This window comes from Lupinus angustifolius, chromosome LG14 (genome assembly GCF_001865875.1).
Source record: "Lupinus angustifolius cultivar Tanjil chromosome LG14, LupAngTanjil_v1.0, whole genome shotgun sequence".
NCBI lineage: Eukaryota > Viridiplantae > Streptophyta > Magnoliopsida > Fabales > Fabaceae > Lupinus > Lupinus angustifolius.
The window spans coordinates 5,463,491-5,482,216 of NC_032022.1; the positions used below are offsets into that span (position 1 = coordinate 5,463,491).

At 33.2% G+C, this 18,726-nt stretch overlaps 1 protein-coding gene across 1 annotated transcript; it reads right to left on the reverse strand.

The window, feature by feature from the left end:
- LOC109327224 (probable leucine-rich repeat receptor-like protein kinase At2g33170) lies at positions 299–5,114 on the reverse strand. Its single transcript, XM_019560304.1, has 3 exons — positions 4,678–5,114; positions 1,438–4,402; positions 299–797 (listed from the first exon to the last, which is right to left on the reverse strand). Exons 2-3 carry the CDS (start codon positions 4,388–4,390, stop codon positions 412–414), a joined length of 3,339 nt encoding a protein of 1,112 aa, XP_019415849.1. The 5' UTR covers positions 4,391–4,402; positions 4,678–5,114; the 3' UTR covers positions 299–411.

Here is an 18,726-nt window from a genome sequence, read left to right on the forward strand (position 1 = left end):
TTGTTTGAGTTTCTTTATCAGCTAAGCAACATTTTCTTTGTTATTCTTTGAGAATAAGAGCCACTAATTACGCTAAAAATATATGCTTTGATTCCAACAACAAGAAATTGAAGTTGAAATTTCATAAATAGAATATCTAGCAATTAAGTAGATAGGACCTTCTTAAAATTAAAATGCAAAGAAGTTCCATCATTAAACTCTGCATCAGCCGTCTATAATTGTCTAAAAGTTAAAGTTTTGGGAGTTTTAGAAATCACAACTACTATTTAAAAGATTGCTACGAAAGTTGTGAAAGAACGTACAAAAATCATATCTATTTTTTCTTCTGGACACTATATACCAAGAAAAATGAGCATAAAAATATAAAAATCATATCTGTTAACTAATCTCAAGTAAAGTTGAATATACATTTCATGTGCAATCTTTGCAAGGAAGATTATGGTAAGTTTGAGTGAGTGTTAAGTTCCCTTCTCTTACATTCGACTCAATAAGCATCAACACAACTTCACGCATCGATGGTCTATCAGAAGGAGACATACTTGTGCATAACAAAGCAAGTTTCAAAACAGTGAGCATGTGATTCACAGTGGTTTGTTCTAGAAGATCGAGGCGATTATCGAGTATATCTGCTGTCAATGTATTGTTATGGTTCAGGATATGGCTTCTTACCCATGTGACAAGATCACCTCCTTGCTCCAATGGCTGAACCGGAGTTCTTCCCGTTATCAATTCCAAGAGAACTACGCCATAGCTATAGATGTCACTTTTTTCTGTGACTTTCATAGTGTATGCATATTCTGAAATGTAGGATATAAAATATTTCAATAAACAATAATGGACAAGTAATCAAATTTAGTCTAATGAGGTATTGACTATATCATATCATAGTTACATAGAACAACAACCAGACCTAGTTTCATTAAGTGGAGCCGAATACATGGATCGAATGATATCATAATGTTTTATCATAAATTATAGTTATATACTTTTATCTTTTACCCTATTTACACATACCGAATTCACAGTAACATATACCATGTACTGGATTCATCATAAACAATGCTGCAACTAATGTAAAAAGTGGTAAACGGCATACCCAAATGAACCATGTACACATGACTTGTGCTAGTGTCATTTCTTCTAATTTATGTGTCAGCTTCAGCCTTTGTATCTATGTTCCTGACATGTACTAATTTATTTTTATCTATCTATACATTAGTAGAATAAAGACTTGATTATTGTTGTATGTCAAAATAAGATATAAAGTAAAAAAAAAGTAAAGCTTCACTAACTATAACAACAATCAAGCCTTTACCCCAATATATGGGGTCGGCTACATGGACCGAACGACGCAATAATGTTCTATCATAAATCATGTTCATTGAGAAAGCATTGATCTAAAGCTTCATTAACAAATTATCAAAAATACGAACTTACCAGGAGCAATATAACCATAAGATCCTGCAATTGCAGACATTGATTTTGATTGGGGCATGTCAATCACTTTTGCCAAACCAAAATCACCAACATGGGCCTCATAGTTTTCATCAAGGAGAATGTTATTCGATTTTATATCGCGGTGAATAATCATTGGTTTGCAGTCAAGATGCAAGTAAGAAAGACCCTCTGCAGCTCCAAGAGCAATCATGAAGCGAGTTGGCCATTCCAGATTATATGCAGAACCATGCAATAGTTCACCTAAGCTACCCCTTTCCATGTACTCATAAAGTAGGAGATTGGAACCTTGGTGATAGCAAAAACCAAACAATTTCACTATATTTCGATGCCTTATGTTTCCCAGAGTCAATATCTCAGCCCTGAAACTATTATCAATGCCGTTCCCTTCCCTGCTAGATGATAACTTCTTAACAGCAATGGTCTTACCGGATTTCATCACCGCCTTATAAACTGTTCCGCATGCTCCCTTACCGATAACATAACTTTCATGAAATTGTTTTGTAGCTTCAACTAGTTCTTGGACTGTGAAACCTTCTTTTGGACGAAAATAGATATCTGAATCCAGGGTGGGAGTCTCGATGTGTCTCAAGGAAGAAACAGACTCTTCAGGCCATCTCATAATATAGAGAATAACCACTATTAAGATGAGAGAAACACCACCAACAGTAGCTGCAATGATCATGACAATTTTACTGCGAGGGGAATCAAAACTTTTCAACGAAGGAGCTGATCGAGAAGATGGGTCGTCATTGCAATCTCCGAGAGGTGGACCACAGAGGCGTTTGTTACCACCAATGAAGCTGCTTATGGCCATACTTTGGAAAATTTTTGTGGAAGGTATAGAGCCAGAGAGGTTATTGTGTGAAAAATTACATTCCATCAAGCTTGAAAGCAGGCCAAATGTGCTGGGAATTTCACCGTCGAAATGGTTATTATTGAGAAAGAGATTTTCTAGCATATTCAGATTGCTAAGCTGTGATGGTATGCTACCAGAGAGATTATTGTAACTGAGATCCATTTCAATCTGTAAGCTTGAAAGAGAACCTAACTGAGGAGGTATTTCACCGGAAAACATATTGTCACTCATCTGCAACCAGTTCAAATGAGACAAATTACCTAATGCTGCAGGAATATTTCCAGAGAATTTATTGTTTGAGAGCTTGAGAATCTCCAAATACTGAAGTGTTCCAAGCTCATTTGGCAATGAACTGGTAAAACTGTTCTGACTCAGATCAAGCCGCTGGAGATTTTTGCACCAAACAATTTCAGGTGGGATTCTTCCGGTGAAAAGATTTGAAGAAACATTGAAGGTCACCAATTGAGAAATGTTTCCTATTTCCTTTGGCAACTCCGATGTGAAGTAATTATCTGCAATGTGAAGCCTTTGCAATTTCTGGCAGTTCCCGATCTCGTGAGGGAGTGGACCACTGAATCTGTTCTCGTTCAACTCAATCGCAGTTATGTTCACCAGTTTACACAACTCTAAAGGAAAGCCTCCAGTAAGCCTGTTTCCAATCAACAGCAGCTGTGTCAATGATTCGCAGTTCAATATCCATGTTGGTATATTTCCATAAAGCCTATTAGATGCAAGATTCAAGAATATCAAGCGAGAGTTTCGGCATAGATGAGGAGGTATCCTTCCTGTCAAACTGTTGTCGGAAAAATCAACAACCCAAAGAGGACTACGGAGTCCGAGTCCCTGAGGAATAATACCAGTTAAGTTGTTGTTGAAAAGTTGCAATTGGGATATTTGAGTCAAATACTGGAAGCCAAATGGAATTGGACCCGTAAGATGATTCATTGACAAGTCCAGCCTTGTCAAGTTCTTCAAGTTGCTAAACTCATTTGGTATAACACCAGTTAACTGGTTCTCAAAGAGAAAGAACAAATCAAGACCACTTATTTTGCTGAACTCAGAAGGTATATCGCCTACTAAAGAGTTTTGTGAGAAATCAAGTTCTAAACAAGAAGAAAGATTTCCAATTTCCCTTGGAATGGTTCCAATCAAATTATTTTTGTAGAGAAACAACTTCTCCAATGATTGGAGTTTCCCAATCTCCGGAGGTATCGGTCCAACAAGCTCATTCCCATATAAAGCAAGGGTCTCAAGACTACTGCAATTGCCAAGCGCTTTTGGAATAGATCCCGACAACTGATTATCCCATAAAATCAGTTCTGTTAAGCTGTTAAGCATCCCAATCTCACTTGGTAGTTCCCCTCCTAACTGATTTTGAGCAAGACCAAGATACATCAAGCTCTTACATCCACTAATTTCCTTCGGCAAGCTACTAGAAATGTTATTCGCACCAGCTCTGAAAGTTACCAGATTCTTAAGATTTCCAATGGACTTAGGCAGGGGGCCAATAAGAAAGTTGCTATAAGCAACTAAATCAATCAATGAAGACAAGTTTCCAATCTCATCTGGAATAACACCAGAGAGTTTGTTGTTGCATATATTCAAACTTGTCAACACAGACAGCTTACCCAATTCAGCCGGAATTGGTCCCTCAATTTGATTATTGTTCAAATAAAGTGACTCCAAACTCGAGCACTCGCCGATCTCCTTAGGTATATTTCCAGATAACTTATTGTAAGCAAGATTGAGATACGTTAGATGTGTCAGACCCCCAACGTTAGTAGCATTTAGAGTTCCGGAAAGACCCATTGAACTCAAATTAAGAGACTGGACCACTTGATTATTATAATAGTCATGAATGCAACTTACACCTTTCCATCCACATGGTGTTTCATCAGAAGACTTCCAATCTCCTAAAAGATTAAATGTATCATGAAAGCCATTCTTAAGCTCTAGTAGGATTTGCCCCTCAGTGTTCAACCCTTCTGTGCCATAAAGAAGTGAAGCCAATAACAGCAAAATAGCATGATACCATTTTGCTAAAGTTCTCCCCTTCTTGATATATTCAGACATCATAATATTCAACACCTACACAAGGAAAAATCACCTGTTACTTGCATAACCCAGATAGTTTTTTTTCTTATAGTTAGGGGAAAAAACCAGAAATTTTTGGTAAACTTTGAATGTAACAAATTCTCAATTTAGAATTGAGATTGGCCAAATGAACATAAAGTATATAATACAATTCCAAATGTCATTCCTAGAGTCTTAATCAATCAGTTCAAAAGAATAAAGATCAACATATATTGCCAAAAAAAGCAACTCCTAAAAATTAGAAAAAAGAATCATCAATATAAACTTACCTTATTTCAGGAATAGAATATACACACTTCACTTTTTTGCATGAAAAGTGGGGATCTTCGATCTGGAACTGAAAAAGATAACATTTTTAGCAGAAAAGTCCAAACTCCTTTATTTCAGGGTGCCACCTTAGAAGTGTTGAGAAAATATACAAGCACTGTTGTATATGTTTGGTTTTTTGTGCAAGTTTGCGTGGTTATTGATAAAAAAGGGAATTGAGGAATGAATGAAAAGAATGAAATGATCTTTTGTTTGGGGTTAAAGCTTTAATGGCAGACAAAGCATGCTTTCATCTTTCTCTCATTTGATAATTTTGTTTTCCATTGTCTCAAACAACAAAAGGAAGATCCTAGTTGTTGTTTGTTTTGATTTTCCAGTGTTTTGATTGCAACCTTTTTGAAGTGGTGATAAAATAAGAAGAAAAAAGGTTTGAATATTTTTTGAAGTTTTGTCTTTTGTTTTTATTTCTTCGGCTGATTGTGATTTGGACCTTGTTGGTAGAATGGTAGGTAAGCGTTGAAATTGTCGTAGATGTATGAGGATATTCACAACTCACCTTCCCTTATTATATTCAGATCCTTTCCTATACTATATAAATCTGAGTTATGTGTTTTATGTCTAATTTTAAGGGTAAAAATATTATATTAATATAAATAAAAGAGTAAATTACATTGACACCCCCTGAGTTTTAGTAAAATTATACAAATCATTCCTCACTTTTTTAAATCTACACAAACCTCCCCTAGTTTTGTACTTTCATTACACTGATCACCCCTGTATAATTTTTAAACAAAAAATGTGATAAATGCAATTAAGTTAAACAAAACATGATATATTGTGTAGACAAGTCTAAATAATATACAAATCAATGTATCTTTATTATTTTTGGTTCGTTACACTACATTATAAGAGTGATTTAAACAACATTTCTTTATAATTGTTGATGCATTTTGTAAAGATACATTGATTTGTATATTATTTAGACTTGTCTACACAATATATCATATTTTGTTTAACTTAATTGCATTTATCACATTTTTTGTTTAAACGATTACACTTGTTTCTTATACATGGGTGATGAGTGTAATGAAAGTACAAAACTATGGGAGGTTTGTGTAGGTTTAAAAAAGTGAGGAGTGGTTTGTGTAATTTCACTAAAACTCAGGGGTACCAGTATAATTTACTCTAAATAAAATGGTACAAATATTATTGCATTTTGTTTTTCTGTTTTATTTTCATACCACTTTTCTCTCCTATGGAGAGGATCTTGACTCTCCTTATATCTTTCTACACATAAGAAGATAATCAATCACCTTATTTTGTTTTGCCACATGAACTTTGAGTAAATCTTCATACTCCTATATATCACGTTACAAAATGATTAATCTAGGGTAACAATATCACAATTACTATACCAACAAAGTTGGTTTACTGGTATAAAGCATCGTCAGATTCTAGGATGACCAAAATATAAACAATTCGATTTTTAGAAGTGACATTCGTTGGGAGGAGCAATCACGCACCTCTAAATAGATTAATTCATTACCTGTAAGGTGAAGGATACCTTTGTTAATACAAAAAAAATACCACAACTAGTTTCATCATAAGACATATAATTCTAATTCAAGAAATTATTCATACAATTTGTTCTTTTTTTTGGTACATTATTCATACAATTTGTTCTTTTTTGTACATTGTTCATACTATTTTTTTTTGGAAGAGGTTTGTGGAATTTGGATGTCCCTGGTGTATCTTACCCAAAAAAACTAGGTTTGCATCGCCTTAAGTTGGTATATGAAAAGACTATGGCAGCTAAATCACTATAGTGAGAACAAATATGGGAGAAAGTAGTATCCTGATGGGTAGTTCATTCTATCGATAGAAAAATAGAATGAGATGTACTCTAAGATAAATATTTTCATCATTACACACTTTATATTTTCCTAGACTAACTTTGCTCTAGATTTAGTCTACCTATCGTGTGGACAATGATAACATGTTCAGGCAACGCAACTTATCCTTTGATGTGTGTAGGAGGGTTTTCCAACTTTATATATAGATACTAACCTGCCTGTGTCCCTTCTTTGTCATCTTTTGTTATATTTAGGTCAATCACTCGTACATGATCAACAACCTTATGAGTCAAATCATACTTATCTAATTCCTATTAGTTGGATGATGTTTACAAGTCTACGGTGAAACAAAACTAGAAGTTTTAATTTAGTTTGAGAATTATAAGTTACAAGTCACATAAGCTCAGATGTAAAAACCAATTGTAGGTTTAGCTTAATTGACTATATATCTTATTGTTTTAAAATTTGCGGTTAATTATATTGTACATGTAATGTTAAAATGATATTCAAAAGACAAATGAGATAAGTGTAATGGTAACCCTAAAACAAGTAGTCTTTAGTTTCCTTATATTTTAAGTCACCATAAAACCCTGATTGTTTTTTCTTCATGAGTACAAACATGTAGCCTTTAGTTTCCTTATATCTTAAGTCACCATAAAGCCTTGATTGTTTTTTTCTTCATGAATACAAACAAGTTGCCTTTAGTTTCTCCTATCCATCTTTTATTAACATTTTCTCTTATTTCTGTTTTCCAACTCAAAAAGAATGATATTTTATAATGACTTATTGGACACTTTAAAATAATAAAAGATGATAGTAAGCTATAATTATAGTGTTATATATGTTTTTATTTTATTTTTTGCTTTCTTTTTAAGTGATATATATATAGCTTTTGATATTTTAATCATTAGGGTGAAGCAGATAAATTTTGTGATGATGGTTGTAGTTATTATGAATTTATGATTGTAGTTATTATGGTCGTTGCGATGCGGATTACGGCTATTATGGTGTGAATTAATCCTTTGTGATTGAAAAATAATTTTGAATTTGATGCGGCATACAACCCAAATGTGGTGCGATCAGTTTTGCAACCAAATGTCACTATATCATTGTGGTTTAGAGTCATAAGGTAATTACAGTCAGCAACAATAATATTGTAGTCACGTCATGTAATGTAATGTGATTCACAATTTAAAACAATGTGATACAACAACATCTTCAAATCAGTCTTCACTGAGTTTGTCTTCAATGTGATGATTTGGACTTTTTGAATGTTATTCGTGTTCCTATTAACCAAAGCCTTTAATCACGGATAGATGATGTAGTGGATGTAGTTGGTTCTTCATCATATTAGTTGATAATGATAGTAAATATGAAAAATTGATTTTTTTTCTAAGGTCATGTTCAACATGTACAGTTTCCTTTTTCAGAATTAGAATAGGAAATTACATCACGTTAAGAATTCTTGAATCTATGATTAGTCCTTGATCATGGTTCATATTCTTAATCAGCTATCTTATCTTCTCCTCATGATCTTCAATATGATGGTTAAGCATTGTAGATTTGATTCTTCAGGTTCATGCATCAATATCCTTCAGTTTTTGTCTTCAATGAGGATAAGATGCACTTGTTCAATAACGTAAACAAGAGAAATGCTTTCTTCAAGTTTCAATAACAAATTAACAATCATAATAACGTATCCATAATAAGTGGAAAAATGATTTGATTTATTGTACTTTGAGTATATCAACTTCCTTGATTCATTAGAAGCATTTGTTAAAGATACACGTGCACATGTCCTTCATTAGATGCATTGGTGTGGTTTCACATTTTTGTACTTTCTTCATTTGTGGTATTGAATCAATGAATTTTAGCTGAATCTTCGATGTGTTCTCTAGTAGATGTACTTTCAAGATCTTCTTTTGTCCATAGTCCATACACTCTTTAGTTGGACTTTGAGTGCATTCTTCATAAGACATATTCCTATTATAATTCCTTTTCTTAATACTTGTCTGTCAACATGTATTTTTTCAGTAAGTTTAATATCACAAATTAATACTTAAAAATAAAAGATATAAAATTCATTCTGAGTGAAAATGATAAATTTAGTTTTAGAGAGATAATATGATACTAAATTAGAAATATAAATATAAATTGTTAAAAAGATAATGCCTTATTAAATGTCTTTGACAGGTATGCAAATACATAAATATAAAATATAGTAGAGGAACAATTGGAACCTTTGAAAATTAGAACACTACAATTACTATTTGAATGATAAAAGGTGAGACTATTCAACATTTATTTTCAACTTTTGATTTTACAATAGTTTATAGGTATTTTAAGAAGCGTCTTATTATATATAGGAGTTGTGTTGCATCTTCTTAAATTGATTTCTTTCTTTAAAGGAAAACGATAGAAAATTTTGCATGGACTATAAAGCCATACATGGAGAGAGTTTAATGACTTAAGAGTAGAGTTATGAGAAAACACCAAGATAAAGTCTCTAGAATCAAATGCTCGAAATTAAAGGGATGAGAGGTAAAAGGAAGTGCTAACAATATGTGGGAGAAGATGGCAAAATGAATTATAATAATAGCAAACAAAATATTAGGTGTATTCAGAGGCCTTGGACCAAAGGGTAAAGATTCATGGTGGTGGGACAAAAGTGTCCAAGTAGAAGTTAAGCTGAAAAAAGATTGTTATAAAGCATAGTCACTGTGTTAAAATTTTGAAAGTTTGTCAAAATACAAGATATTTAAGAAAGAGAATAAGAAAGTCGTGAGTGAAGCGAAAGATAGAGCATATGATGTGTTATAAAAACATTTAGGTACCAAGGTAGGGTACCGAAGTGTCTATAGACTTGAAAATGGTAGGAGAAGAAAGACAAGAGAATTGGACCAAGTAAAATTCATTAAAGATGAGTATGGAAAAGTATGTCAATAACAAGTATTTATGGAATGATTGAAGAAAATATTTTTACAAGTATTTAAGTAAAATTTATTAAAGATGGGGATGGAAAAGTGTGGTTAATGACAAGTATTTAAGGAATGATCGAAGAAAATGTTTTCACGAAGTTTTTCAATAATCGATATGATTCCTTGTTTTTTGATAGACTAAAAACAAAACAAAACAAAAGGATCAAAGTATACCTTTTATTGTATAATTTGGGTTTGGAGGTGAATGAAGTTTTGAAAAGAATGGAGAATAACAAAACGAATGGACTAGATAATATATATATATATAATGAGGCCTAGAAAGTTCTAAGAAGGTGTGATATTAGTTAGCTCATAAATGTATTTAATGAGATCTAAGAAGATAGTAAGCGAGTGAAGGAGACATTTTAACCCATATTTATAAGAATAAGGATGGCATAAAAAACCTACGTGGAAAATTAAGTTCATGAGCCATACTATAAAGCTAAGGAGGAGAATAATTGAGCAAAGGTGCCAATTTAGGTATTGTGGAAAGCTCCAGAGCAAAAAGGTGTTCGAGTTTCCAACGCTCGGGCAAACAAAAATATATATGATGAGATTAAGACCAATGGGAGAACACAAGATATGATCTTAAATAATTTTCTTATTGCCATAAGACTACAGCAAAGGTCGACATTGATCACATACATGTTTGCATTAGTCTTAAATGTTCTTATTGAGCATATCTTGTCATAATACATACTTTTAGCATATGACATTATCCTAGTTGGAAACTAGAGGAAGGAATTGAACAAGGAACTAGAAAATTTGAGAATAGCTTTATAAATACATGACTTCCATATAAGTCGATGTAAGACGTAGTATATAGAATGTAAGTTTAGTAAAAAGTGAAAACCCTTATTATATAATGTAGGATATAGTACATGAAATAGGAAAAAATATTTCTAAATATTTCCTTGGTTTGAAATATAAACAAAATATAACTAGTTTGAAAAAGTAATCTAATTTATGAAAATCTACCATTGTAATTTATCTCTATTCCCTTCTTTCTGTATGTTTTCTTTTATAATTACAACAAAATAAAATATATAGAACTATGACTACTCTTTTCAACTAAAGGTGAAAAAAATGTATACTACAATACACGGGGCTGGAAAAAGGCCCCCACCAAATATCCAACCAGTGATATGGGTGGCCCTAGGAATTTGAAGGACACATACTTTTAGGGTTAGGAGAGATAATGCTTAAAGCATTCCATCCAATTGCTTTATGTCCCCATCAGAGGGTTACCATTTGAGGGTGATTCGTTTTCCTTCTCACTGTCCATCATGCAATCTTGAAAAATGACCTTTGGCCCCCACAAACAAAGAGCTTCTACTCAGCAATTTGAGCATATGGAGGCCTTCACTTTCTAGTAACGTGATAGGATCATATTATGTGCTTGAAAAGATGAGTTTGATGAGCATGGATCCCATAGAGTTAGATAAGGTTTATCTTTATTCAACCATAAATATAGGCCAAATTATTTTTTGAACTCGAACTTGGTGCTAGATTTAAAGGCTAATCTAGTCCTAAATGTTATTTGGGTCAACTTTTGAACTAATTTAACACATATAGTTTTTAGATAAATATAACGTATATCTCTTTTGGAAAAATATTCTCAATATTACTTATTAGTAGGAATATCTAATTTGACATATGAAATGATATATGTAAATATTTTATTAATCTTTTACACACATATATATATATATATATGATAAAAATTAGAGAAATAATGATACTTTGGAATAAAGAGATGTCATTATTTTGTACATAATTGAATAAACACATAAAAACCTGAGAAATGGATGGCTATTAGATGGGTGAGGTTGAATCACATTTGTCCCTTAGCGACCCCAAATATTTTCCAAGTATAATTTTTGATCTCAAATCCGACCCTAAATATTAATTGGCTCTAATAGTTTTTATCTCAAACTCGACCTAGGCTCAATAACCATATTCAAACCTATCATAATCGAGCCAAACTAGTCTGATAGAGTTTGGTATTGCTCATCCCTTAACTTAAATGTGCTTGCTCTATGGCGATTGGCTTATATCCAGATAGAATCCTTCACAACATGGAATGCCACTCTACCTGAATGGGTTGAGTTAATTGAATTTTGGTGTTTGTCCATTGAAAGTGTCGCGCCCCGATTTTCGACTATGCGACCTCTTAGAGTTAACATTGATTGCTTACTCTCTTCTCAATTTGATAAATAGCAGAAGCAGTACAAGTGACTGCGACCAGCTCTCGACTCAAAGCGAGAAGAAAGATACAATACAAGTTGTAACCTCGCTATTGAATCCCAAAATAATTAAAATGTTTATGATTATTATTTTTTTGTCAAAAATTGAAGTGGAATTAATAAATGAAGAGTCAACATGATTACTTACCCGATTCCCACTTCGATAGATAGCAGAAGCAGTACAAGCAACTACGATCGATTTTCGGCTCGAAGCGAGGAGAAAAATACAATACGAGTTATAAGCTCATATTGAATTCATATTGAAACATTAAAATATTTTTATTCAATTTTCGTTAATATGGGATTCCTTTTAATTAAACAAACTTGAAGTATAATTAGAAACTTAAGAATAACAAATGGAATGAGCAAGAATTAAAACTAAATGATTAAAATGAAAAAATAAATAAATGGTAAAAGGTAAACGATGAGATTAAAATAAAAGAAAGAATAGAAACGAGGGTTAAGAAGAGTCACCCCTGTCATGCAATAAACGGAAATTGGGGAAAAGCCAAAGGGGTTGAAATCCTTATGATGACTACATCTATCTTTGAACAATGCCGACAACTTCATCAACGGAGGAAGAACCGCAACGAAGAGCTATGAACCACCCCACCCTTCGCGAGCCATGCAACCTCGGGTCGGTGGAAAAAGGTGTCCAACGGCACTGCAACCTTGGCCGCGATGGGACATCAAAGAGTGTTGGCATCACTACCCTCGGGGTCGTCCTGTTGTCCAGTGATGGAGTCGCGAGAGCCGACCCTGACTCCTTCTCCGGTTGTCTCGCCGACGAGCCCTCCGACATCTCAAGGTGAATACATGGCGGTCACGTAAGCGGGTGAGAGGTATGGTGAAGGTTGTGAGGATTGTGTCCGATTGTTCTGGTTTAAACTCGGAAACGACCACCATGGGTGGGTTGACTCGGCACAATCTATTATAGTTGGTCCAAACTCGGTTTCTCTTGATTTGTTCCCCATGTATGTACTGAAGAATTGGAGAGACATTGTGGCTGGAGAAATGGAGATATGGTGATAGAAAGGAGTGTGGATTTGAGTTAATTCTGACCTCCTTACCCACCTTATGCATCACTATTAACGCAAATAGAAGAGCATTGTCACAAGCATGTTTGATAGAGGCAATTTTGTTGAGGCAGTGAACTACGGACTCCTCATTGCATTTTTTATGGTCAATATTGTCTAAGTAAAACAAGTTGTTGATGAGTGGGATTATTTGTGTTGTGCTGGTTTTTATTTTGTGAAGTAGCATGATCATTGATGAAGATGGAGTATGGTTATGAGAAGAGGTTTAGAAATGAGAATAGTTTTCCCATACTTATGGTCAAAAGAAGCAGACCCTATTGTCTCTTTGAAGATTGCACCAAATGTGTGCCATGATTTCAACAACAATTTCATGGTGAGCCCAGGTTGCACTTTCACCATTGTTTGATACATTGTCTCAATCACCTTTTCCATAATATCCAACCTCTTATTAACCAAAGTAGGAAAGAACAAAAATTGCTCACTTATTGGCAAAACAAGTGGGTCCAATGATGTGATGTTAACAAGAAAAGGATAATTATAGATGCATGGAGAGGTGAAGGGACTTTAGCTATGGGTGTATCATATAAAAATGCAAACAGTGACGAGAAAGGGGAATTGTATTATACATTGTAGTGATGAATGAGGATGAAGAGTATCAGTGGTTGTTGAGGTTGTTGTTTTTGTGATGAAGGATGCTGGGTGAAAGGAGGAAGATATTGATGCTAGTGCCTTTTACGGGTTGATGATGGAGTAGTAGTGGTTGTTTTTGTGAGGTTGTTGAGAATTCATGATGTGTGTACATTGAGATACCTAAAAATGTCTGCGATAAAAAAATACCCAAACATGCATATATTATTTATTTGTCATTATTTTGAAAAAATATTATGTGCCGGATAAAATTGGGTGTTCATGAAAGTATATGACATAAAGGGCAAACCATTTGGTTTTTAGCAAACCTTGTAAAAACATTTGGTTTTTAGCAAACCTTGTAAAAACATTTGGTTTTTAGCAAACCTTGTATACTCAATACCTTTCCTTTTCATGATCTTATTAAGATTTAAGATAACGATCCTTTGTGTAAATTTATATTACTTTTGAATGTACTATATATATCATTTCTTTTAATCTTTGACCAAGATATTCGTACATACGTTGTTATAAATCTACTTCTTGTGCACTATGTGATTAGGATGCTCTCCACCCAAATTCTTCATGTTAATCAAGTTTGCACGTTCACATATAAAATAGAGGCTATATAATTATTTTATGATTTTTGCCTCTTGTGAAAGTATTGATTTGAGGAGCTTAATTGTGTCCTATTGTTTGAAAACTGGGGAGATCAAAATCTTAAAAAAAAGAAGGGGCTAAAGTATAAATAATAATTAAATAAGAGGACCTAGCATCACAACCTAAAGTATTAGGCATATAGATTCATCAACTTATAAGGTCTTCAAATTACCCAAAATTAATCAATGAGACTCCAAAAAATTCACATTTGACTCCAATAATTGTTGCTTCGTAGGTCCACAGGGTCATATAAACTTGTACTGCCGTTGCAAATTATATCTAATGGAACATGCCTCTTAGCCATATATTCTGCTAGAAAGACTTTCAACACAAAATATTATATAAATAGATCTACAAATAACCGTATTCACATCAATACTCAACTCAATCACATCATTAACTTTGATATAATTAATTAGGAAATTGGAGAAGACCAAACTCGGATTGGATTTAATACTATTTATTACGAATTAAAATCTAGCAAACCAAACTCATCAAGATATCTTCAAACAATGAAATGGAAAGAAATATAGAGGTACTTAATAATAGTACCATCCACGAATAATAGAGAAATGCTTGAAAACCATAAAATATACTTAGAAATATCTTCGAAGCATTTCATCTTTATTTCCTGTCCTTCAAAAACCAAATGAAGATACACTCAAGTAAGTGGAACTTAGCCAAGAGGGGCCATAATTTTAATGGTAATAGTCTTTTGTGTATTTGGTGTCAGGCTCAGCCGGAGACTGCAAATCATCTTTTCTTCCCTTGTTACTTCTTTATCGAGTTTGACAACTTCTTTATGAGTGGTTGGGGCTCGCGGTGGTGTTACCTTCAACGGGAAAGTGCCATTGTTTACAACATATTCTACCGATTGAGGGTTGTTTATCTAAGTTTAGAAATAATGTCATCTTTAACAATTAAGAAGGTAGGTTTGGAGGAGCTGTTGGATGAGATAAAGTTTAAGTCCTGGTTATGGATCAAATATAGATTCAAAAGTACAACAATGTTTTGGTTTAAATGGATCTCTAATCCAATTTTGTACTTTGGATTGTTATTATTAGAACTTTTCATTGGTGCTTAGGTGTTTGTTGTTTCCTCTTGTCTCCTTTTGGAGGTCTTTTCCTTGATTGCTGCAGTGCATTTCTGTTTCTCTTTTGATGTAATTTTGTCTATTTTTAATAAAATTTTACTTACAAATAAAAACTGAAAATACACTTACTTCAGGTTGAAGATAATGACCTCCATTAATCCAATAGTTGAATAAAGATTTGATTATTGTTGCATGAGTACTTTAAATTCAGCCGTACAGATATGAAATTAAATTTTGTGGCGTTAAACGATCGAATTGCAAAGAAGCATTGTAAACTTCTTACCGTACCAGTTCACACCCAGCACTGTAAATTCTAATGAGAGGTATCATTGATCATTAGCTATTCCAATTTTGTATGTGAAGATTCCTTCGTGATAGTTTCTTTAGCCATGGCTAAAAAGTTTACAAAAGAAAACCCCCTTCAGAATTGTTATTCATTAACTATCATGGTCACATTAAACAATGTTCCCGGTGGAGAATTAATTGGTGGTTTTATTATGCTAAAAGTGCATTACTGGGATTCTCCAATGATTTAGAGAGAAGTTCTTTTTTTGGGTAAAGATTTAGAGAGAAGTTCAAGTGGTGATTATTAACTTTTTGAATAATTAAGCAAGAAAGTTGGGTTGTAGATTTATTCCCCCTTGTATTTAGATTCATATAACATTATCTCTTTAGTTAGTTTCTAGTTCATGTTTATTATCTTATCGTTAGTTTCTAGTTCATGTTTATCTTAATTTTGTTATTATCTTATCGTTCCCAATCATTTTTGTCTATATAATATATTGATTGAATTAACTCATATTTAAGTTTGACCAATTTTTTATTGTTGTAAACATTTAAATTTTCTATTGGTTAATATAAAAGAAGAAAATATTTTATATTTAAAGATGCATGCTTTCTACCTCGACTTTACATTTAGTACTCTTTCAATTGATGCATGGAAAAAAGATCTTGCATGATTCCAAAGAGAAAATGACAACTTTTAAATCACTTTAGAAAATTAAGACTGAAAATCGGTTGAAAAGCGTCTAGAGCTCCTTAAAGCTTGATGATCAGTGAGCAAGCACTTTGCAAGTTTTACACAGTATGCAATGGTTAAATTCAATTTGCAAACTAGTCCTTAATAACGAGCAAATTGGTATACAAATAACCAAATAGTGTCGCAAATAAATATAGATAAAAGGGTTGTCGAATCCATAAAGACTTACTTGATATTAGCTTTTCAACTAAAAATTATTATTTTAAGTTATTGTTCAAATGGTTGTTTGATTGGTGAGACAATTAATCGAACTTGTAATATATTAGGAAAGATAGTTGTGATTGAACTTCACACTTACTATCCATACACACTTGATTCTTAAAGTAAATTCATTCAGTAATGATTATTCCATGCAATGACTTCAACATTACTAAAAGTTAATGTCTTAGTCAATTTTGCAACTTATGCAACAAAACTCTATATCTAGCAACTTTACTCATAAGATTAAGATATATGACCCGCATAACATGCTTCTATGTCTAGTAGTCCATGCATGTAAAGTTGAGTTAAATGCAACACTTGAAGTGTATTAGTCATCAATATCTTGATCTCTACTAACACTTTATTAATCTACCTCTATGTCTAGTAGCCTATATTAACAAAATTAAGTTATATGAACCATCAAACATACTTCTATGTCTAGTAGTCGCCATCTAGTTTTAAAGTTATAAAATTACAAGATTAGCACTATGTCTAAATACTAATAAAGTAAAGTGTATGATATGGCAAATAATACAAGTCTATGTCTAGAAAATGTATCAATTGTTGAGTTGTGCAAGTTCAGAATAATGCAAGTAAAATACTAAGAAATTTATTCAATAATCATGCAATAAGATGATCAAACTTAAAGCAATCATTAAGTAAATACAGAAACTCAAAGGTAATCAAAACTTCATGAATTAATATATGAATCAATATGCATACATCAAACTTGTGTTACATTCAATCTCAACAATGGTTTTAGCTACGCATGTTCATAAAGTGTGAGTAAGATAGGGATAAAACACAACTCATGGGGTAGTAGAACCACGCAAATGAACATAGATTAAATCCTCTAATACTTACACCTTGATTTCATGACTCAAATGAGCCAAACTACCTTAGAAACTAAGAAAGGAAGTATTACAAATCAATATTACAAAGTTTGTATCTAATGGCTAGAGTTGGAAATCCTTAAATAGTGTATATATGCTGGCTTTTATGCTCAGCGCACCGCCTGTGCACTAGGCACAACCTCCAACTGGATATGCATGACCTTTCAGCACAACAGCTTGTGCTGGACGCATCTCCTTGCGCTCAGCGCACCACCAATTTCACTAAGCGCAAATACATGCGCTGAGTGTATGAGTTCCATAGGGTAAATGTTGAATTTCGTAATTTGATTTCGTTGGGCGTCAAGGTTTATGCTGAGCATATGTTGTAAGCTGTTATTTTCGTTGAGCATAGCCTCTATGCTAGGCACATGTTCCCTAGATACTTCACCAATCTGACCGTTTACATTGAAGATCCATCAGTTATGAACAACATATCCAAAATCCAGCTGATCTAATGGTGGGCGAATGTGGTATCGTAATGTTACTCGGACTACTCATGGCTGAATCCTAGCTTTTTTCTGGAGCTTACCTTTTTGCAATAATTCATCCGGATTAAGCATGGAAAACACTTCGGAGGTATGACTTGGTCATTTATGTAAGACTGAGATGACAACTAAAATGGAGGGTGAATTAGTTATTTAAAACTATGACTGATTTTTCTGCATAATTCAAGAGTTAATAGCAGCGGAAAATAATATGCAGAAATAATCAAGTAAATGTAAGGAGATAAAGGAGAAGAGAGTACACAAATGTTTTTATACTAGTTCACCTTCTTGTTCATCGAAGGCTACGTCCAGTACTCTTGCAGCACAAGAGATTTCTTCACTAGATATTAAGAGTAGTAATTACAATTTCTCATAGTTTATCCCCTTTGGAAAACACCCTTTCCACGTGACTTTATCCCCTTTCTTATTACACCCTGTGAAAAAAAGTAATTCACAACTTTGAATGAAGAATATGTTTAACAATGACAATGGATTGCCTTTACAAGATTTTGAAGTTATAAACTCTTGCAATCCAATAACTCAATGTATACTTTAGTACTAATGCTCACAAGGTTTGAATAACTTACAATAATACTTAAGGCAACTTTGTAAATCAAGTTCTGAAGGTTATGAATGAGTTGCACCAAGTGTAGGACAAATATTTCAGAAAATTGTAGTTTTAGTGAGTGATTTCAATCTGAGTTATGTTATGAAATTTTTGTGTTTGAAATGAGTTCCAAAGCCTTTATATAGACTTTCCAGTCAACCAGAAAGTCTCTATGAAAATGCAGGATTCGTTTGGAATGAAACCATTTCGTTTGGGTTGAAAACTGTGTGATTTGAATATGAAAACAGGTGTAACAGCTCTCAGTAATCGATTGCTTAATTGATGTAATCGATTACCCAACAAGTCTGTTCAACTAAAAAATTAATTTTCAT